General features: G+C 37.4%; 4 protein-coding genes across 7 annotated transcripts; 3 read left to right on the forward strand and 1 right to left on the reverse strand.

Annotated features, from left to right (window-relative positions):
- On the forward strand, positions 1-7,888 carry LOC147541816 (mediator of RNA polymerase II transcription subunit 33A-like). 2 transcript variants are annotated; one of them, XM_086636509.1, is made up of 12 exons: positions 1-514; positions 912-1,022; positions 2,038-2,382; positions 2,590-2,906; positions 3,079-3,170; positions 3,270-3,660; positions 3,803-4,016; positions 4,098-4,212; positions 4,316-4,477; positions 4,852-5,521; positions 6,065-6,271; positions 6,599-7,888. In XM_086636509.1, exons 1-12 carry the CDS (start codon positions 243-245, stop codon positions 7,681-7,683), a joined length of 3,981 nt encoding a protein of 1,326 aa, XP_086492635.1. In that variant the 5' UTR covers positions 1-242; the 3' UTR covers positions 7,684-7,888. The 2 variants fall into 2 exon arrangements, with proteins under 2 accessions (XP_086492635.1, XP_086492636.1); XM_086636510.1 differs by having other exon boundaries at positions 3,270-3,645.
- A 533-nt stretch (positions 7,889-8,421) lies between these two features.
- Positions 8,422-12,694, forward strand: LOC147541817 (uncharacterized). Of its 3 annotated transcripts, XM_086636512.1 has the most exons (9): positions 8,653-8,928; positions 9,041-9,245; positions 9,884-10,031; positions 10,147-10,297; positions 10,436-10,561; positions 10,654-10,734; positions 11,273-11,465; positions 11,555-11,822; positions 12,054-12,694. In XM_086636512.1, the coding sequence occupies exons 2-9, from the start codon at positions 9,051-9,053 to the stop codon at positions 12,326-12,328; spliced, it is 1,437 nt and encodes a 478-aa protein (XP_086492638.1). In that variant the 5' UTR covers positions 8,653-8,928; positions 9,041-9,050; the 3' UTR covers positions 12,329-12,694. The 3 variants fall into 3 exon arrangements, with proteins under 3 accessions (XP_086492637.1, XP_086492639.1, XP_086492638.1); XM_086636511.1 differs by having other exon boundaries at positions 8,422-9,245; XM_086636513.1 differs by having other exon boundaries at positions 8,483-9,440; positions 9,828-10,031.
- A 1,486-nt stretch (positions 12,695-14,180) lies between these two features.
- Positions 14,181-16,696, reverse strand: LOC147541818 (serine/threonine-protein phosphatase PP1-like). The gene is made up of 3 exons (XM_086636515.1): positions 16,256-16,696; positions 15,434-15,993; positions 14,181-14,527 (listed from the first exon to the last, which is right to left on the reverse strand). Exons 1-3 carry the CDS (start codon positions 16,428-16,430, stop codon positions 14,351-14,353), a joined length of 912 nt encoding a protein of 303 aa, XP_086492641.1. The 5' UTR covers positions 16,431-16,696; the 3' UTR covers positions 14,181-14,350.
- Positions 16,697-18,124: 1,428 nt separating this feature from the next.
- On the forward strand, positions 18,125-22,630 carry LOC147541819 (bifunctional bis(5'-adenosyl)-triphosphatase/adenylylsulfatase FHIT-like). The gene is made up of 5 exons (XM_086636517.1): positions 18,125-18,342; positions 18,446-18,568; positions 21,245-21,391; positions 22,122-22,220; positions 22,320-22,630. The coding sequence occupies exons 1-5, from the start codon at positions 18,208-18,210 to the stop codon at positions 22,434-22,436; spliced, it is 621 nt and encodes a 206-aa protein (XP_086492643.1). The 5' UTR covers positions 18,125-18,207; the 3' UTR covers positions 22,437-22,630.
- The last annotated feature ends 337 nt before the right edge of the window (positions 22,631-22,967 follow it).

The following is a 22,967-nucleotide window of genomic DNA, read 5'->3' on the forward strand; positions in this document are numbered from 1 at the left end:
GGATTATTTGAAAAATCAAAATTTGTGAATGTCATATTTATAGTCATGGGCAGCCACTCTAGTCAATAAATCAACAACCCCATAAAAGACTAGATCCTCTAGGTCAATAATCTCAACGTACGCTAAAGTCATTTTCAAGGTTTAATTTTTCTTCTTCTTCTTCCTCTACGGTAACAACGTTTTCCGTTTTTCAGCGCGAGGAAGGAAAATTTTCATGGAGAAATAAAGAGAGAAAAACAAAAATGGCGAACGAGTTGACTCGTTTTGAAGATAGAGTATTAGAAACTGTAAAATGGTGTCAAGGGAGAAAAGACCCACCATTGATATTAGGTATTGAAGTTACCAAGTGTGTAAAAGAAGCAGGATTACAAGTCCCAAGTACCGAATTAGGGCAAATTTTGGTTTCAAATCTTTGTTTTACTAATAATAATCCTCTTCTCTGGAAGTTCATTGATCAAGCAATTTCTTCTGGTCTTCTTTCTTCTATTCAAATTCTCTCTCTTCTCACTTCCAGGTATGTATTTACTTCTTACCCACTTAATCTACAAACGTACTTATGTTTTTGCCCTAATTGATTTTACTGGAAATCTGAAGTTGGTTAGTAGTTTGAGATAATTTTTTAGAAAATTGGGTAGTCGATTGATCTTTGACCGAGTCAACTCAGCCACACTTTCAGTTATTGTAATTAGAATCCTCAGCTTGACTTCATTAGGTTTACCCCCAGAAACTTAATATTGCTTGTCAAGCATTTGAATTGATCTAGGTTTCACAAGGTAGATTGTTTGATGAACTATTACCATTTGTTATCATTTTAGAACTCGTTGAATAAACATCAAGGTAGATATGCCTCTGTGAACTTGTAACAATGTTTATGGTCAACTCTTATTTACCGTTTGGTTGTATAATCTCAGGGTCATTCCTCATCGACGGACTCAGCCAGAGGCTTATAGACTCTATCTTGAACTTGTAAGCCGATATGCCTTTCTGTTTACTTCAACTGAGGCAGATCATTCTAAAAAGAAGTAAGGACTGTTATCCCCTTTATCATTTATGGGTTAATTGGTATTGGTTTTGCTATTAAACGTGTAAGTAATGAAGCTTCATTTATGTGGAGGAATTGACTCGTTCTATTGAAAGAAATTATCCCCGTTCCGTTGGAGTTTGAGGTTTTTGCTTAATTAATAAAAGCATAGTAGTATGCTTACTAGCACAGACTATTGTTCACGTTCTTTTATCTATATTAGCCTATTAGGTTAACTATAGCAGTCCATGTATCTTAACAGGTTCTGTGGAGTTGGTGATCGGACAATCAATCTGTCAAAATTTTTCTTTTCCTTTGAAATAGTTTTAGACTTGACAGTGGAGTAAGGCTTAAGCAAGATCATATTCAATGACATGTCTTTGGCCAACATGTTTTATTGTTTTTGAACTCTGGCATGTAGTATTCTTTCAGTCTACATTTTGGTAAATTGTCGCGATCATCTATGCGCATATTAGAATTCTCCTCTGAGTTTTTATTTTTTCAATTCTTTGATGTTTAGGATCAATTGTTTTGTTAACCTTTGTGCTCAATATTTAACGTATATATTTGGATATATAACTACTTCCTAGTTTTGTGAGGTTTACTGATTCACTAACTCGACTAAGCTGTTTTCCCATATCGTCGTGATTCTTACGTTTTGTAATTTTACAAAATGAACTTCTTGATTTCAGTGAATTATTCCTTACTAAGTTGTTACTCCTGTTCGATTCTGTCGTCTTCTACTTTGTTCTTTTGCGCTTGCAACTAAGTAGAACCACACCATAGGTCATATGTGTAGCCATGGAGCACTCGCTAAAAAATGGCAAGCGTCTTAGGAATAGCCTTTATGATATGTGAAGTTCATAATGTGATGATACAGTTAGTAACTTCACATATATTACTTAATATACATTCAGATGATACAGAGAAGGAGCCGAGGATTTGCAAAATTGTCTGCTACCCACCTCTGCCGCTAAAAGAAGTCATCCTTCTGATTGAACTCCTTTCTTATGCAGGATACTGAAGTCTGTAGATGATGCTCTACAACTTTCACACACTTACGGAATGCAGATATTGGAGATTGGTCATGCATTGGTTTTGTTCCTATTTAGTATCATAATCTATTTAATGGATAGCACATTTGACGATTGGGGTTTGAAACCAACATCAACAGACAAATTAAGTAGCGTTTTTGGAGCTGGAGAGATGGACATAGACTACATAGGAAGTCACAATGATAGAATAAATGAAAATCGTGAACAGCTACGGAGAGCTAATGCATTTACGGCTATGGAGGTCTTGTCAAAATTGACAGAAAACAGAAAGGCAACAATTCTACTTCGTCTTGTTCACTTAAACATGTATGTTTTCTTCTGCACTAAATTTTAGAAGTGCATGGATCAGAATGTTGAAAAGAATGCATCCTTATTATACTTGCACGCTTTGCTGATTTATAGGATGTTTCATGATTTTTTTTTTCTTCTCTTGGTGGGTATTTGTATATTTAAGATATTTATAGCTCATAAGGATATAGAAGTTATTGATACAGACTTTCTGTTGAGAAATAGGCCTGAAAAGTTCAACGGGCTTCTTCAAAGACTGGCATTCATGGAAGATCATAAATTGGCATCGTCAAATTTAAAGTCTGCAAGCCAGCATTTGGCAAGATTGTCTGCAAATATCCAGAGAGTTCTGACTTTCCAAAATCAATTGAATAAGCGTCAGCTAGCTGGAGCTCTGATTGATATTGGATCTTGTAGCTCTACCTCATGCTGCAATTTTGGAGCTCATCGTGCTGCTTGTTGGGTGCCTTTTGATATTTATATGGAAAGTGCAATGGATGCGAAGCAACTTCCGGCTAATTCAGCTGTTGATACCCTTACAGGTAAATATTCATTCTTAACTGTGTTCGAATCTTTTAAGTATGTATAGGGCCCCGTGTTCATGCTTACGTCTTTCTAAGGCTTGTCAGCATCTCAACTATGAAACATCACTATAAAGTTGCATTATGATTAGCACAACTTTAATTCTTTGTAAGCTGAATGACATGACTGCAGAGTTAACCAAAACACTCCATGTAATTAACCAAGCGAGCTGGCAAGAGACCTTTCAAGCACTCTGGATTGCAGCGCTTCGTCTTGTGCAACGAGTTAAGTCAAATTCATATCTTTAAAGTGCAAACACATCTTTCTTTTTATTCCTCGGAAGTTAACTGGCGGATAACCTCTTTCTCTCTGATCCATTGCAGGAGCGTGATCCTCTAGAAGGGCCTTTTCCACATTTAGATTCACGTCTTTGTGTTCTTTTGTCTATTACACCATTGTCAATTGTTCGACTTATGGAGGATGATGGTGAAATGCCTGCACATTCGCTCCAAGGTGGCAGTGGATCCAGGAAGAGAGAACCTGGTTCTGAAGACGGGAAAGGTCATGCTTCAAAAAGAAACGGACTAATTTCTTCACTTCGGATTCTTGGCCAGTTTTCCGGTATTCTTTCCCCTCCATCATCTGTAGTTGTTTCAGCAAACAATGCGGCTGCAAAAGCAGCAAACTTCATTTTTAATTTCAAGAAAAGCGGAGAGAGTTTTGGTAGCAGCATCCGTGGCGAAGCACATGGTAAAGGAGGTAACTTAAATGGAGGTAACTTAAATAGTGTTAATATTTGATTACATGACCTCTCTCTCTCTCTCTCTCTCTCTCTCTCTCTCTCTCTCTCTCTCTCTCTCACCTCAGCCCCCTATTTAGTACAGGTTGTTCGATCACATACTTTCTCTTTTGACAGGGGGGACAATGCTGCATCTCATAGTCGAGGCTTGCATAGCAAGAAAGTTGATCGACACATCAGCATATTTTTGGCCAGGTTATGTATCTGCTCCATCAATAACCTCACAATCAGATTCATCACTGGGTCAAGGATCTCCTTGGTCCAACTTTATGGAAGGAGCTCCAGTAGTTGGTCCATTGAAAAATGCTCTCATTGCAACTCCTGCTTCAAGGTAAAGGAGTATCTTCTGAGATGTTAACACTCGTTACCTGGTGATTATATTATCTGATCTTCCTACCCTCCTCGATTTAAGCTTAGTGGAGATTGAGAAGTTATATCACATTGCTTTAAATGGGTCTGAGGAGGAAAGAGCAGCCGCTGCAAAGATTCTGTGTGGTGCATCTCTCAGTCGTGGATGGAACATCCAGGTATTGAAGTTATTAGTGTTTCATGAAGTTTGACCGACCTGTTGAAAGTCTTTTTCTTAATGATCTTTACCTCATTCTCTTTGTCAAATTCATTTCTCTGTAGGAACATGTGGTGAACTTCGTAGTGAAGCTATTATCTCCTCCTGTACCTCCCAATTTTACTGGACCTGGGAATCATTATGTTGAATATATGTCCATGTTGCATTCTCTTCTTTTTGGGATGTCTCCTATTGACAATGTTCATATTCTTTCTTTACATGGTGTGGTAAGAGAAGATCTTTCCTGTTTTCCTTTGTAGTTCATGTAGATACACATCTATCCAAGAGTGGAACCAGAACTTCACGGGAAGAGGAGGCTTGTTTTAGGATGGACCTGTGATAATTAGTATTCATTCAAAAGAGACTGAAATTGGCTTCCTCAAAGGAATCGTAGGAGGCTAGTCCGGGCTAACATACTAATGGTCGGCCTTACCTCTACATCTGTATGACCATCTATTAGGAGGCTAAATTAATTGCCCTCTCCATGATTCGTCAGTAAATGGATGATGTCGTGTTTGCCGAAGATTCATCTCATCATTAACGCCTGATTGAAAGGCGTATTTGTTTTTTCGCTGCATTTGACTTGGAATGTTTTTTACAGATACCCGAAGTGGCAGCTTCCTTGTTGCCACTTTGTGAGGCATTTGGATCAAACGTACCAGCATCAAGTCACAAATCAAGCACAAGTGACGATATCTCAGCCTATACAGTATTTTCTTGCGCATTTCTCTTTCTACTACGCTTGTGGAAGTTCTATAGGCCTCCTCATGAACACTGTACTACCGCCCGAGGAGGGTACACTGGATCTGAGCTAACTCTTGAATATCTATTGATTTTACATAATAGCCGCATTCCGTTGCAAAATTCTAATCCAACTGATAAAACTACAATTGTTTCAAACCCACGTGAAAAATCTACTCAACCAGTATATATTGATTCATTTCCAAAGTTAAGGGCTTGGTATTGTCAAAATAAAGCTTGTATAGCTTCGACTCTTTCGGGTCTCTCTAGTGGAAACCCTGTTCATCAAGTTGCTAATAAAATATTAAATATGATTCACTGGAGAATAACTAAAGGTGGGGGTATTTCAAGTAACCAATCAACACTTTCAGGCAGCAGTATAAGTGAATCTCCTGCAAGTGGTGGAGAAGATGGTAATCAAAGACCTGTTCTATCTGCATGGGAAGTTTTAGAAGCAGTCCCTTTTGTTATGGAGGCAACTGTAACTGCCTGTGCTCATGGTAGGCTTTCGTCACGGGATTTAGTAACAGGTTAGTAGTTACCAATAGTAATAATAACTTTTGTTAATATGGTTGGTAATATCGTTTCCATTGGTTGCTTACTTTCTAGTTTGAACTATTCAATGTTTTATATTTACTTCAATGGCACTTGCATACTTGCATATCAATTTTGAAAATGTTCTCTTTTAGATGTTTTTTAACTTATCAGGCATTGGACATGGTAAGTGGAAAAATGCCTAAGTGAGGCAAGTGCAAGTAAGATTTACGTACAAAATCTTAGCAAGTATCTAACACGAGTATCTGAGTATCCGACACGACAAGAACCACTTGAATAAATATTCATCATAACATCATATGAAATTATTTAGATCATCCGTTTAGTTTTCGAGCATCTTTTGCTATTGAATTTTTAATGCTTGAAAATACTGGTTCGAAAACTAACTAGTCGGGAATATAACAGTGAAGTAATACTTTTTCAAGAAGATGGTAGTGACGTGATATGCAAGAGAGATTATCTATCCGTCTTCCATTCTTGACCTATATCATGAATCTCTTGTCTTGAACACTTTGCAGGTCTGAGAGATCTCGTGGACTTTTTGCCAGCTTCGCTTGCAGCTATTATTAGTTACTTTTCTGCTGAAATTACTCGTGGTATATGGAAGCCTGTTTCAATGAATGGAACAGATTGGCCTAGCCCAGCTGCTAACCTTCTTTCAATTGAAGCTGAGGTTAAGGAAATACTTGCTGCAGCCGGAGTGACTGTACCCGCTTCGTCACCAGGTACGTCTTAGGATCGTCGTCCTCTTTGCACTTTTGATTCCCATACTCATTTTATTTCATGCATTTACTTTTAGATTCTGAGAACTTGTTGGGAATTGGGATGCCCATGTTTCTCAAGATAGAGTGTATCTCCCGAATTGAGTTCCTTAAAATCTGTAGTATTCTGATCAATTTGTATTACACTATTACCTATTCCAATTTTAGAAATAGAAAATTGGCGTTATAAATGTCATTATGCTTCTCAGTAGCGGAAAATACACAAACATGTGTCAGATATAATAGAAGGTTCTAATTTGATCATCGTTTTTTCGTAATGGTTTTCTTCAGGAGCATCTGCAACTGTGATGCTTCCATTGCCAGTGGCGGCGCTGGTTAGCTTAACAATAACATTCAAGCTCGAAAAGAGTTTAGAGTATATACATGGGGTAGCTGGACCCGCCTTAGAAAATTGTGCAGAAGGTTGTACGTGGAATAGCATGCCAACAATTGGAGCTTTGTGGGCCCAAAAGGTTCGTCGGTGGCATGACTTTATCGTTTCATCGTGTTCTCGTTCTGTCTTCAAACAGGATCAAGGAGCTGTTGCTCAACTTCTTAGAAGCTGCTTCTCCTCCTTCCTTGATTCCCCAAATGACGCTGCTTCTCCAGTTGGGGTCCACGGGCTTTTGGGTACAACCATCTCAGCCCATGGTAGCCACAAATATATAGCACCAGGTTTCCTCTATCTACGAGTGTGCAGAATGATTCAAAACAACCAGTTTGTGAACACCATAATTTTGGACCTTGTCATTGAGAAAGCCCGAGAACCAGCTATGAAGCAGGTCTGCAAACAATCCCCACGTCTGAAATCAAGTCTATCATCATTGGGCTCTGCTGCTTCGAGAGCAAACGAGGCGGGTATGCTTGGGGCGAGTTTGTTATGTGTATCAGGTGGAGTGCCATTGGTGCAGTTGCTATTTCAGGAAACAATACCTACTCGGCTTCTGTCTACAAAAGAAGGAGAAAACCGAGAAGTAGGTTCGTTTTCGTGTATCTTGGAAGGCTATTCGATGGCATATTTTTTATTCCTATCAGGGTCGTTTATCTGGGGAGTCAAACCCACTTCTCGATCTGGTTCATGCTCTAGATGGGCCACTATCGTCAGGGTCCACACAGATTTTCTAGCGGCGGCACTCGAGGGTAATATTTCGCTCGGTTGTGACCCTGTGACATGGAAGGCATATGTTTCATGCTTTCTCGGATTGTTGGTTAGGTTTGCGCCAGCGTGGATTCAGGAGGTTAAACCAGAGACTTTGAGGAAATTAGGTAAAGGATTGAGAAGTTGGAATGAATGGGAATTGGCTATTTCCTTGCTTGAAAGAGGTGGCCCTGAAGCCATGGGATTTGTAGCAGAGATTTCACTTATTTCTAGTTAGGGGAAATATATATTAGCAGGCACTAAAACTTGGTGGGCTGGCTCTGGAACTAAACAAGGTTAAACCAACTTGAGCCTGTCATCAACTTTGACTTTCAGAAATTCTCATTTTAAGTAACAAGAAAATGATTTTGGAATTGAGAAGTTTTCTGTACTGGAATGATGTATAGTGTTACTTAAACAAGTGTTAAACGTATTTTCTTGTCTTTCCATTTTATCGGTAGAAATATTAACTAGAATACGATCGTAGCCACTAAGAACCAAACGGCCAAAGGTCAAACACTATTGTCCTTGACGTGTTAAATATATTAAGTTTCTCAATTGTTAACACCCCTAATTCTATGTAACTTCTTAAGATACTCTATAAAAGCAAGCGAAAATAAAGGGTTTTTATGAGATGGTATGGGAAGAATTTTCATAGTCGAGCTTTCTGTTAAACGAGAAGATATTGAGACTGGGCCTTTTACATCCCGTTGCAGAGTTAACAAATTACATCTCATCAATAAGTTAGCTCGTTACAAAAAATTGGCTACTCCATTAACCCAACAATATGCATTCATACACAAAATTTTATTGGGAAACGCATATTTTGCAATAATTTTGGTCCTAATATGTCATGGACTCATGGTTTTTTTTATCCTGATATGATACCTTCTAATTCTATAATCAAGCATTCATTTTCAATCTGGAAAAATGTCGCTATATCCGGCATATATCGTGCGTGGCTAAGTATGTGTCCAGACACAATCTGAAGAACTGAAAAATTTTACTTTTTGTTACTAAATTTTGTTCGACTACATACTTTGGTGGGAAGTCAGTTGGGATACTTGTGGGCCCATAGCTTTGCATATGAGGAAGTATAACAATTTGATGTGGAGGTTTTATTTTCCACCTTCTTTGTTGCATTATAGTAAAATGCTTAAGCAAACCGTTTGAAAATATTAACGCCGTCAAAAATCGCCGTCAAATTGATCCAATTTTGGATTTTAAAACCTGATCGGGGACTTGGGAGGATCTCCTCCCCCGACAGGCCGACACTCACCTTCGGATCTCTACATAGAGAAAGTAGAGAGAGAGAGAGATTTTAGGTCTTTGTTCCTTCTTTCGGATTGAATTTGATTTCTAGGGTTTCCTTGTGGTCTTCCAGCTGAAAAAAGCCCTAGATCGTTCCCTCTTTTCTATTAGTATTAGAGTGATTAATTTACGGGTTTGCTTCTCTGAAGTAACTATCTATTTCGACTTTAAGGTTTATAATAAAATTTGGGGGTTTGAGATTACGTTTTTCTTTAGAGGGGGTAGTAAATCGTTCATCAATTTGGGTTCAGTTCTCGTTAATGTTCTAATAAGACGTTTTTTAGGGTTTCCGAGATGGATGGGAAGAGGATTTCTGTTAGCCCTCGTCCTTGCTCAGGTCGTCGTATCTTGGCTAACAAAAAAAGACAGCGGGTTGAGGGATTTGTTAATAGTGTAAAAAAACTTCAAAGACGGGAGATTTGTTCTAAGAGAGATCGGGCTTTTAGTATGAGTAATGCTCAAGAACGTTTCAGGAATATCAGCTTGCAGGTTAGGGTTTTATCACTATCTTGCTTTTCATTTAGTATGTGTTTATTTAGTTCGATAATTGTATACCTTACTAGTAACAAAGTAGATATAAAGTTTTAATACCTGTCTAAATTTAAGAACTTGTGATGAAATTTGTAGTAGTTTTAGGGCTGGCTAGTGCACAACTTCATTATCTTAGTTCAGATTGAAATTTAGGTTGCCGTAAATGTTGATGGAGAATCTTCATAAAATTTATGTACCCTTGATTTCATTTCCCTAGCCGTCAAAACTCGTGAATACCTTGGTCAGAACTCAGAACCTAATCTACATTTTGTGCACTTTCAAAGATCCTTATTCAATTAGTCTAGTACTTGTATGTGCCACAATTACTATATTATATGGTATTGATTTTGTTCAAGAGTCAAGACTGTTGTCATGATTCACACTTTTTTCATCATACAAGTTGTCGAAAGATGTTCTGATCTGCTATAAACAAACAACTGCAATCAGGAATTTAATGCAGCTTTTGTTTCTAATCCTCCTTAGTTCGACATTGTTTTGGATCCTTATTTGTGTGTATACGATATAAACCCAAACTTATAGCACGTCTCTGTGTCACCATTTGAATTTTCCACTGACACTTCATATGACAATTCTAGGAGGAATATGATACTCATGATCCCAAGGGACACTGCCCAATGGTACTCCCTTTTCTGAAGAAGAGATCGAAAATTATTGAGATAGTGGCAGCAAGGGATATTGTCTTCGCTCTAGCACATTCTGGTGTTTGTGCAGCATTTAGCAGAGGTAAGCGAACATTTTTCTTCCATGTGTAATCGGATTTTATAACATTATTTACTTAAGAACCCTCTAATTCTGAACTGATTTGTTACATACTTAATGTTTCTATTTTGAGATGCAGAGACAAACCAAAGAATATGCTTTCTCAATGTGAGTCCTGATGAAGTCATTCGGAGCTTGTTCTATAATAAGAACAACGACTCACTTATTACAGTTTCAGTTTATGCATCTGATAATTTCAGCTCGTTGAAATGCAGAACAACAAGGATTGAGTATGTGGAATTCCTATATATGTGTATACAATAATAATAATTTATGTATCCATATATTTTGTACTTGAGTACTATTTATCTGTCTGCATTTTCTTCATATTCTATAAAGAAAAAAGAAGCTAATTTCAAGTAATGTAGGTACATACGGAGAGGAAAGCCTGACGCTGGTTTTCCACTGTTTGAATCCGAGTCACTGAAGTGGCCTGGTTTTGTTGAGTTTGATGATGTAAATGGTAAAGTTCTCACCTACTCTGCGCAAGACAGGTACTCAATTGACTTGTCCTGCTATGTTTTTGTGTTCCAGTACTACCTTGTACCTTCAGTGGAACGCTTACCGTCTTTATTTTTCTTTTCAGTATATACAAGGTATTCGACCTGAAAAACTATACAATGTTATATTCTATATCGGACACGAGTGTTCAAGAAATCAAGATCAGGTAGCCTTTTATCCCCTTCTCTCCTCGAGTCATATAATCAGGCCTATACTATAATGTCATTAAAAAAGTTTCCTACACCGGGTGCCACAAAGTTCTGACATCTCATAACATCCATAGTTGTTGAATCTGGAGTTACAAGACAAACTTTATTTTGCTATAACTAATAACATATACCCGTTTATGATCTGCGTATTTGATATTCTATGGTGGTCTTACTCTCTTAGAATAATATATGCTCCCATTTTGTTGGATTGTGCCACTATGAGCATTTCCTTGGTTAAATGAGCTCCAATAGTGAAAATGAAATCTACGACATCAGTTAGTTCCAAGAGATTAATCTCAGGCAACAGGATTTTGTATTAATATCTCTGTTTTAGTTACCGTAAATAACAGAATGACCTGCTACTTTTTATGGGGGACAAGTAACTGTCCTTCAAATGCCAATGCCATTTTGTATGATACTTTAGTATTTATTGCTATTTAACTTTTCTTTCTCTTGTAGTTTTTATTTTTATCTTTCTTTGTCAACTTGCAACAGTCCGGGGATCATGCTCCTGATATATACAAGAACTGGTAGTCATGTCCCTCTTAAGATTTTATCGATAGAGGACGGAACTGTTCTCAAAGCCTTTAACCATCTTCTTCATCGCAATAAGAAGGTGGACTTCATAGAACAATTTAACGAGAAGCTCCTTGTTAAACAAGAAGATGAGAATTTGCAGATTCTTGATGTAAGATTTTCCTAGTTAATTCCTATCCTAAAACACCCATATCCCTCGTAATATTTTGTATGTTCTAATTGATAAACTAATCCTTTCAGGTTAGAAATGCCGAGCTTACAGAAGTTAGCAGAATGGACTTCATGACTCCGTCAGCATTCATTTTCTTATACGAGAATCAATTGTTCTTGACGTTTCGGAATCGGACTGTGGCTGTTTGGAACTTCCGTGGGGAGCTTGTAACTTCGTTTGAGGATCACCTATTATGGCACCCGGACTGCAACACAAACAACATCTACATCACTAGTGATCAAGATCTTATAATTTCGTATTGCAAGGCAGATTCAGATGATCGCTTAGAAGGAAGTGGTAATTTCTTACAAAAAAAAAGATTTTCTATGAAACAACACAATTAAAACCCTGGCATTGGAAAGACGAACATGACCTAGCTGAAATACAAAATATACCTTTTTACTATGAATTGTTCGGATCAAGTTAAGCTATAGGAATATTTTGCCTCTACATGTGTTTGGGGTTTCAATTATATGAACGATTAAGTAATTTCTTACGTCTCTAACAGTTACTTTTCTTTCTCTACAGCTGGTTCGATCAATATCAGCAATATCTTGACAGGAAAATGCTTAGCCAAGATACGTGCAGGGAATGACAAAACCAAGGAGGAGGAAGAAAGCAGTAGCACTGGTGGAAGTAGTGGTTTTAATGGCAGATTAAAAAAGAGATCTTTATATACACCCAAAACGAGAAACACAGTAGCAGAAGCCTTAGAAGACATAACTGCATTATTCTATGACGAAGAACGTAACGAGATATACACGGGTAACAGGCAAGGACTTGTTCATGTTTGGTCGAACTAACTGAAGTTAAAGCAAATATACCCACACTACGCTTGGATGGGAAATGGAATTCAAGATGGCTCAGGTTAAACCCCCTTCATAATACCTTTTGCAACATCGCGTTGTTCTTCTCTTCATCCTTGGTTCTGTTATAGATGGTAACATAGATATTATCTATTCGCCGGGTTGGCTTTTTAGATTTGTTTTTTTTAGTTTATAATTTAGTAGAGGGTCTTGTTTGATGTAGAAGCTCATTTTCTAGGTTTGTATGAAGACATGCTTGTATTTCATTATCACTTTGTAAACCATGAAATTCATACAACTTGGTTAAATTGCTTAACTCAAACCATAAATTTGGCTATATATATTACATTGCTTTTATCATAACATCAGGTGTTATTTTTGCTATTTTTTTTTGCTGTTTTTTGCTATTTTTTTTTCAATCTTTTTTGTTTTCCTTTGTTTTTTCTTTACCAAAATGTTGTTATTTATTCTGAATGTTTTCTCTATTCAGTTGAACAACATCTATAAGTAGCAAATTAAAAAAAATATACTTTAGATTAGTTGGTTTGTAATAACAAATGGATTAAAGGAAGCTTTCAACACAATTTAGAACAAACAGAGCTTGAAGAAGAATAAGTTTCATGTCCATTAACATCAGATCTTCTGTCTAGAATTTATCGAGTTAAAAATCTCACTTCGGCATTAGACGAAGAGGGTGTCACTTCAGTAACTTCAAGCATTCATCAACCATGAAGTCAACAAACCTAACCACTTCCTTTTCACAAATTCAGTTACGATTCGTTCGGTCACCTAAATCCCAACCGTCACCATGTCTTCAGACGGAGATCTAACAACAGAAATTGCTCGCTTAAATGAGGTAAACAATCTCTTATAGTAGTAGTTTTGTATTTGAGTACTTGATTTTCTTTCTCTTTGTTATTAGTGTGAAGAACAAAATGACCTTTTCTTTAATCTGGAACTTTGTTGTTTGTTCAAATGCCAAAGCTTTTTGAAACAAGCGTGGTAATACACTAAGAACTTCTAAATGGTGTACATGAAAATTAATAAGGGTTGGTTTAAGAAAAACGACGTAACTGCATTAATTATTCTACAACGACATATAAACGGGTAACAGGCAAAGACTTGTTCATGTTATTTGGCCGAACTAATGGATGTTGAACAAACATAACCTCTTTGCTCAAACTCGAAAATGGGTTTCAATCTTCTGGTTAAACCCTTTTAATTTCTTTTACAACTACTCGTGTTCGTCTTTTATTTTCTTAGGTATCTGTATCCGATTCACGAATCTACTGTTTGGGTTGTTAGTGGACTATAATTTAAATTGAGTTATTTCCCAAATGCCCGTAGTTTATGACCAGCTTCTCTCGTAGTCTCCTAGTTTATCGAAAATACCTAGATGACCCCTTTTTTGCCGTTATCGTCAATTGAACGTTGCTAGTGGACTAATTTAAATTTAGGGCTTCATTCAGGTCGTGTCAGACAACTTCGAGTTCGTCTGAATTAAGTAAAATGTATGCTAAATCGCCTAAGCAAGTCTGGTACATGGATGAGTGTGGGGTTTTCCTGAGTTATTGGAAAATTGGGGCAATGTTTGGTACATTCTATGATAATGTGCTTCTCAAAGATTTTAATTTTGCAAATTTTAATTCATATTTTAAAATGAAATGAATCCAGACCCCCTTCTTCCTTCTCTTTCAAATGCTGCAAGAAGAGAACTTCCCTCCATCACACACACTATCCGTTTGCTACCTTACGTGGCCGGCCCGATGAAGCTAGTACCCGCGTGTACCTAGCCCGATCCGTTTCCACCCTACTCACTTCTATATTGTAACCAACAACAGAAAAGATAAGAAGAAGAAAAAAAGTTAAGGCAAAGAAAGGGTGTCGGTGCCGAGTAGTGAAGAGGATGTTGTCTCTAAACAAAGAAGTTAACATACACATCTGTCATCGGAGATAAAGAAAATTGTATACGTGTATCTCGTTATGGTAGGCGTCGATACGATTCTTTCCGTTAGGGACTTATTCGAGTTGAAGGGTTTTTCCTCTATATGGCTTCAAGATTTGAAACGAGCAGAGCAAACTCGCATCGACACTCATTAGTGCACCTGCATTGTTGAACTCTCCACAATAGTTTGGTGCTGAAAATATAGTAACTAGTTGCCTCTCTGCAAAGAACTCATAGCCATCTTCCACAACCTGTCACCATTTTCATTTAAGGATTATTCTATCTCCATATAGGTGAATTAGTAATATCTAACTTCCATTTTATAGTAATAGTTCATTATTAGTTAATGATGGTTTAGTTGCCTTAGCAGCTGAAACCATGAGACCATGTTTGGCGCACCGGAATTGGATGTAGTTGTCTACCTCTTACAACAAGTTAGGAATATGCTAGGAATCGTATTCCTATTCCTGGTCAAACCAAACCTCAAACGAAAATAATCACATTCTCAGGAATCACATTACGGAAATGTAATTCTTGGTAATCACATTCCACTGCCGCACGCCAAACATTGCATAGGAGTCTACTTGACAGGTGTTAAATTGGCTACTCAGAATACTCAGTCCAACTGAATGAAACCAAACCAAAACCAACCCCCGGGACTAAGTCATGATTCTTGGGTTGGATTGGATTTGGTTCCCAAGCCTGATCATGCCTAGAACCTTGAAGTTTCAAAGTATGCTACTTTTCTTGCAAGCGAGCACTACCCAATGGCTCACAGTTTCGTTCCTCACATGAGCTCTCGTAAACCCACCCAAAATGCTTCGGTATCCAAGGTACCAGCCTCGCATATGGATCCCAGGGTTTATGCACTAATCTAAGCAATGTGGGACTTAGCATGGTGTTGTGCACATGCCACACACAAGTGGAGTCCCTTGGACGCACTTTCTACCATCCTTAGCTTTGATTGCCCTCGCCAAGAGCAATACCCCAAGCCACACAGCGACAGGTAATCGTGGAAAGTATAAGGTGTTCGAGTTCTGGTACTCACACCATGGGAGCTATGTCACCGTTTACAGGTTGGGTTGGTTAGACTAGGTCATCGGAGCCTGAGCATGCAAAAGAATATACGGAAACAAGTAATTGAAAAAGATTAGTACCTGGTGAGCACGGCAGATTAGATCAAGATCATGTTTCTTCAAGAACTCGCCAACCTTATCAGCTCCAAAAGTATAAGAAACACCTCTATCATTCTCACCCCATCCTTTAATATCTCTATCAGGATCAGCCCAAAGAAGATCACACAAAATACCTTGATCTGGTACATCTATTGGTCTTTCTATAGCTCTAATATGATCCAAGCTTTCCATTTCGGGAGAAAGCCCACCGTGCATACATAAGATCTTATCATCAATAACTGCTGCAACTGGTAAACAATTGAAGCAATCTGTAAAAATCTTCCATAGACGAACACTGAATCGACGTTTACATTCATCATAGAAACCATATATTCTGTTTATTGAAGCACATTCATGGTTTCCTCTAAGAAGAAAGAAGTTATCTGGAAACTTGATTTTATAAGCTAGAAGTAAACATATTGTTTCTATACTTTGTTTTCCTCTATCTACATAGTCTCCAAGGAAAAGATAATTTGATTCCGGCGGAAAACCACCGTATTCGAAGAGTCGTAGGAGATCCGAAAATTGCCCATGTATATCACCTGTTCATCAACAAGACATAGAAGAAGATAAAGAAATGAAAGATCAGACAGACTCTAGGCAGAAATTCATAAATGGAGGGAAAATGCTAGGGAATGTCAGAAAACCAGACAGACTCTAGGCAGAAATCATATGTGGAATATTGTGATCCGTGCTTTCAGTGATTCTGATCCACTAAACAACGAATCACGGTTTTTTTGGTTCTCTAGCATTACTCTTAATTGTTATGATGAAGAAGATAAATAATGTAGTAAAGAGACTTACCACAGACATTCATGGGTGCTTCTAATTCCAAGAGAATAGGTTGGCTTAAGAAGATTTCTTTAGAGACAATACAAACCTGACGAATTTCAGCTTCATTAAGTTGAACTCTTTTTCCTTTGTTCTTTTTTCCTTCCAATAGTCTGGCAATTAGATTATCTAATACATTCCTATCCATCTCTTTTTTTTCTTATTAAAACTAGATTAGTATATTAATTCATTCATTCCTTCAACAACAAAATACTAAACCCAAAAGAACAGAACACAATTGAGAGAGAAATGGGGGGTTGGAGAGAAGATTGTGGTGCTTCTTTTGAGATTTAGCTATAATTAGGAAATGATGAGAAGGGATCCTGAATTGGACGTCCATTAACTTGTGGTTGACAATAAACTTTACAAAGTCAATTTCTCTCTCTCTCTCTCCCACCACTTGAGAATCTAGACAGTCAAAAGTATAAAAAGAGGAGAAGGTCTTTGAAACTACCAATTAAAAACGTGGAACCCATTAACCGACATGCGGTAAAGGGACACTTACTCAGTACGGTTTAGGCGGAACGGACGCAACTCTCAATTGTCTGCTCGGACAAACGGACAAAATGAACCACCATTTGAAGTTTCTCTATGACAAAGAGCGTGTCCGTGACAATTTTGATTTTTTTTTTTGTCAACAGTGACAATTTTGATGGCTTGACAAAACAAACTATGGACAATTTTGATGGCTTGACCATTTTGATGCCTAAACAAAGCAAAAAAAGTCTATTCTTGATTTTTTTTTTTGAAAGATATTCTTGGACTTTGAATAAATAGTTTAGTACTTTAGTAGCTTACAGAGTTACCAGTTTAGAGAACCTTACATTTTACAACTTCACAAATGATTTAGTAGTAACTAAAGAACAAAAAAGTTAAAAAATCTAAGATCATTCCAAAAAAGGGAAGAACATTCAATAGCGATCCAAAGGATCATTCATCAGAAAGATATCTAAAAAACTACTTTTAAACATCATCAGAATCTAAGAGTCATCACATTCAATATGATATGGTTAAATCATGAATAAATATATGAATTAAGTCTATCCTAGGAGCATGAAAGCCCATTCCTACCGTTATTCTTTATACCCTTAACACAATTCGATAAAATGATGGATTTCACCTTCACCTTGAATCAAACTTATGACATTCAGATTTTCGGAATAGGCGCACAACTAACTGGACGAGCAGTTGTTGGCTCAGGCTATATGCTTTGTTATGCCTACTACACTTATTATTTATCATTAGTAGTCAAATATAGATGTCCCATTTTACTTGATAATTGAACTTCCCATACATTTTTATGAATGTCATTAGAATCTCACTAAATTTTTTTAGTGTTTCTTGATATTGATTGCAGTGAGAAAATATTGATATTGATTTCCTGACATTAGTATATCACAAAAATACAACATCAAATGAATGAGTGTAAGGATATATTTTAGTTCTAGAAAAGGATTTCGGCCACATTCGTTGTTGCTCCATACTTTTGCTAGCACTTTCAAAGGTGTTTTTGTAGTCGATTTGGATCAATGCAATTTGAGCGTAGTACTATAGTCATCGGGTGCTTTTGCATTACTTTGTCAACATTATGTAACGATCTATTTGAATTTGGGAGCTTCCTTTTTGCTACATTTTCCTCGTGTAAGAAGTTGGATATTAGTCTTTCAATTCTTGTAGAGGTGAAGCTATATACTATATTGGACTACATGCGGTGACGGCAGTAGAGGCCAGAGAAGATGAAAAATGCAAAAAAAGAAAAAAAGTACTATATGAAATTAAAAACAAAAAGAAAGTCATTTCGGTATTGAAAATAGATTACGGGACTTTGCAGGAAACTGGTCACAAACTAGGGGGACATTTTCATATCTTTCCGGCATAAGCTTGGACCAAAAATTTGGGAGAAAACCAAATAGGAGTAATTAAAGATGGCCATGATAAAGCATACCCTTGTTTCGGCTCGTTGCTGGAAAGGGCTCCTCGGAATTAAACCCAAACCCACTTTTCATCTTCGAAGCACCGGACTGTATTGTTCATCATCAACTTCTGCAAATTCCCCAAAAGTATAGCAATCCTAGTCTCATACCCATTTCTTGTTTTTTCCAGATTTGATCATTCTCTTTCTTATTAAGTACTAATTTGATTAGCTTCTTTTAACATATGCAGGTAATGGCATCATCATCAGATGAGTGTTATATGTTTGGTCCATACAAGATTGACCAGAAAGAAGTATTTTTCACTACCCAACTCTCCTTTGCTCTGGTTAATCTTAGACCTCTCCTTCCTGGTTAGTCTTTAACTCTTTTTTGATTTCTTGTGATTGATTATTCATGACTTTTGTGTACTAAAGTGAGACGACATTGTTACTTGTTTCCCCATAATACTATGGAAATCAAACCCTAACTAGTTCTTGATGCATAACTAAACAAACTAAAAGTGTAATTTTTCTAAATGGGAGGGAGACCTTTGCATTATTACCATTATGCATTTGATAGGGTTTCTGAGACCTTTGAGGTTGAGTAAATTGGTTTTCACCCTTTCCTTAAGATTAGGAAGTTCTGTTTGGTACTGAGAGTCTAAGAAATGTCGCAATAAGTGTTACAGTGATGGTTTTTGATGATTACTTTAGGCTTTTAGGCGATAGTGAATTAGAATTTTTAGTGGTTCCGAGAATTTTGGTTGGATTTCAAAGTAAATTAGGCTTCATTTCCTGAAGACTAACCAATTTCATTGTAAAGTGTGTAAAATCCAGGCTCAAGTATATTCGGAAGTTCTATATTTAAGTGAGAAGTGTGTTATGGTTTGTCTTTCGTTTATCCCTCGGTAAGCGGATAGCTTACGATTTCAGTTTAGTCTATCACTATATATCATGATAGTAAAGGAAACGACACTTCCTTTGAAGTTGCTAATTAAGTAAATAACTGGCAAATATTAGAATTCACCGACTATAGATGGATCTTCGCAAAACTTAGGAACTGAGATGCAGTCAGATTCACATTCGATACATTATTGGCTGCCAAGAGATATTAGTGTTGTTTGGGACTTTGGTCCTTTTCAAGTATAAATCATTCGATGGTATATAAGACACTTACACCTAACACACCATCACCGAAGTGGCCAAACCACCTAAACTTATCCTACGCCTACTGAAAGTATCCACCACCAACCGACCACGTCCACCTTGTTCACGACATACTCAAGTCCTCAAAATAATTGTCAACCACCCTCACCCCACTCACCATGTAGTCAACCAACTTTTCAACCCACCGATTCCCATAGCATGTTCCCATCTACCACCCGAATCCATGACTGATCGGCACCTCCATATCTAACCGATTGCAACCCTTATCACCAATCGGCTGGATACCTTTCGGTGAATCCCAAACTCAGCTCAAAATCATCGCATCTCCTTGTTCCTTTTGGGTCTTCACTTGAGACCTCCCCTCCACGTTGGGACTTCTCTTTTGATACTTTGTGTCCCCTGCAAATTGCAACATTTTCCTCGGGACTTGGGACACTTCTCCTTCCCCTCCTCTCCATCTCACTGTGTCTCAAGGCATAGGGCAATTGGTTGGCGTTAGAAGAAACTTGTCATTCTAACTCTTTTCGCTTCAATTCCAACTTATGATGGTATGATTGACATATAGTAATGTCTAGACTCTAGACTATATTGCTAGAGTGGGGAATTTGTTTGACCTTATGCAAGTTAGAGAAGCATACCAAGTCAGTGTATATCCAGTTTCTTTTTTAAATCTGCTCTTGCGTGATGGAAGTAAGAGGTGAACAAATGGGCCCTACATTTATCACAACATGGGATGAATAGACGTTTCTTGCCGACGTTGCAGTCTGACTACAAATTCCGACTCTCTATTGAATATTTGCGATGAAGGCAAAGACGACAATCAGTCAAAGAATATGTTGTTGAATTCCATTGGTTTTAGTATTCGGTCAAACTTATTGGATCATGCTTTGATGAAAATAGAAAAAATTCATTGATGGTCTTCGTGCAGATATTAGGGATCTTATTCAATTGAAGACGATTCATTCGCTTTCCTAATGTATTAGTGTTCTCCGTGGTTTTGAAGCAGATTCTCGCTCCTTAAGTCCTTATATAGAGGTTAGTCTTATAGTGGGACTAATTTTCGCAGTTCGTCTGAACTTCCACCTGATGATATCGACAAACCCTCAAATGGTACATCGTAGACTACTCTGATGTGGTCACTTGTGATGTCACTGACATGGACACGTCATATGTTATTTTAAGGCGACTGTGGCAATATGAAACGAATGTATCTTACCATGGTCGTGCAAATACTTTGGAGTCCACCTCCTCTGTATCCCTCTTCAAGATGGTTGCACCAAGTTGGAGTCTCTTCTACAAACGGTCCAGTATGAACCGTCCTTGGTGGGGGCGACTCATGTATACTACTACATCTAAAGGAGCCCTCTGGGACCATTAATTCGATTTTAGTAACATTAGTAGTAAGAAATCAAGTTAATTAGGTGTTTCTATTTTTTGGGTTTTTTGAAATCCAAGTTTGCTTATAACTAGTATATATATAGTAAGTAGATTATAGATATACATTGGAATTGTGTTTCCTTTTTCTCTGAAACCGTGTGGGTCTATTTAGCCGAAGTCCTTTAGTTTTTTACATTATTCAACTATCAATAAAAAAAATCTTTAAATGTCAATTTATCTTCCTTTATTCTTCGAATTCTAGTTCTTTAATTTTGTTAATTAGGTCATATCCTCTCTTTTATTTCAAGTTTGTAACAAGAACTTCTTTATTAATACCATTCCATTTATTCTATCTTTTGCAGGTCATATCCTTTTCTAGAGCATATGGTGAATTTTGTAAAATAGTTATTTTGCTTAAAAAAATCAGTTGTTATTCTTAAAAGTTTAAAATATCAAAATTAATTTATCATTTCAACATTCGACTTGATCAACTTAACATATATGTACATGTCCTTATCTGTCCAAGGCGGGCAGTAAAGCGGTTTGCAGATCTCACTTCGGATGAAACTTGTGATTTGTGGCTAACGGCACAAAACGTAGGTAAACGACTAGAGCAGCACCACAAAGCATCCTCACTAACGTTAACAATCCAGGTACGATGTAATCACTCGCATGATTTTTTGTTACTCTGTCCTTTTTTAAGAGGTGCATGTGGGAGATGGGGATTGAACCCCTCCTCTACTACTGGTACTAATGAGCTTAAAGTGTTTTATTGATTTTGTTTTCACCTTGTATCCATCAGTTTCTTCTGACTTAACATTTCTTAACTTGTACGCTTATTTTACAAATATGATGTCTCTGAAACTATGTTACAAGTATATATAATTGTAGACTGAGGTGGTGTTTATTTCTCACTGTTCGAATCTGATTCGTTTGACTCAATTCGTCTGAAAATAAACGCAAATCATCCATTCAGAGTCGGGAAAAACAAACATGTTGAAAATCACTACCTAAGCTACTTTACGGAAGAATAGTCATTCTGGACACAGAATTATCTTGAATTTGCAGAAGAGCAATTGTCCAACATTATGGACATGTGGGGTTAGTTTCTCAGAAACATTATAAGCTACTTTAGTGGATAAATTGGCCCGGGTTAATTGGTGCACACTTTACAATACTGTATGTCATAAGCCCATCTAAAGGGGGCCACTAGTAGGGGTAACCATGGGCCAACCTGTTAATCCTCTAAGGGAAGTACGAAACCAGTAGTAGGTTAGTCTGGGCTGTGCCACTAGCACAGTCACATATTTTCATGCAGAACATGTGAATCAAACAGAAATTGAGTTATTTGGCTGCGGAACTTAATGTCTTTTGGCACCTCAGGATGGACCTGAGGCTGGACAGACAGTGCCTCATGTACACATCCATGTCCTGCCAAGGAGAGCCCGTGACTTTGAGAATAACGATGAGATCTATGATGCTGTAAGTGATACATTTTCATTTGCCCTCGCTCTTCTTACCTATTCAGAAGAATTTTGTTAGTCTCACATGTTTTCTGAGTGAGTCAATGTTCTTTTGCAGTTAGATGAAAAGGAGAAGGAATTGAAGCAAAAGCTGGACCTGGATAAAGAAAGGAAAGACAGAACATCTGAAGAAATGGCACAGGAAGCGGATGAATATCGAAATCTTTTCATTTAGAAGGGAATGCCAATCTTCTTCTTTTATTTCGAACCTGGGTTATGACATTATATTGAATTAGCCTTGCAGAAACCTTTGTTAGGTGAGACAGTTTAAATTGCAAACTTCATCTGGAAGTCATATCATAGAGATTTATGTGAGTTACTCCATGAACACAGAAAAGAAATGTATGAAGAGGTTTTGGATATCGAACACTCTCGGACTCTCTCTCTTGGGATTGGGCCTGTTCAAATGTTGGATATGGGTCTCTCCCCTTTAAACAAGCCCTAGCTTTATATATACTAGGAGGACAAGATGTAACATTTGATGAGATAGGGGTGAAGTCAAAAGTGATGGGGTTACAAGTAGAATTTTCCCTTTCAAAAAGTATCTAATATAACCTTCACCTTAATCCTTTCAATTCTGAAACATCTTTTCTTACCAAACAATAAAGAAAAAGTGGCATTGGGTTTTAGTCAAAACACACCATGTTCTCTGTCTTTGAAATATCAAAAATCCACTACCCTAAAAGTATAGAATTCAATCCCCAAT

Source organism: Eschscholzia californica, unplaced genomic scaffold, assembly GCF_041429995.1.
Source record: "Eschscholzia californica isolate CP2 unplaced genomic scaffold, dmEscCali1.0.p SCAF_4, whole genome shotgun sequence".
NCBI lineage: Eukaryota > Viridiplantae > Streptophyta > Magnoliopsida > Ranunculales > Papaveraceae > Eschscholzia > Eschscholzia californica.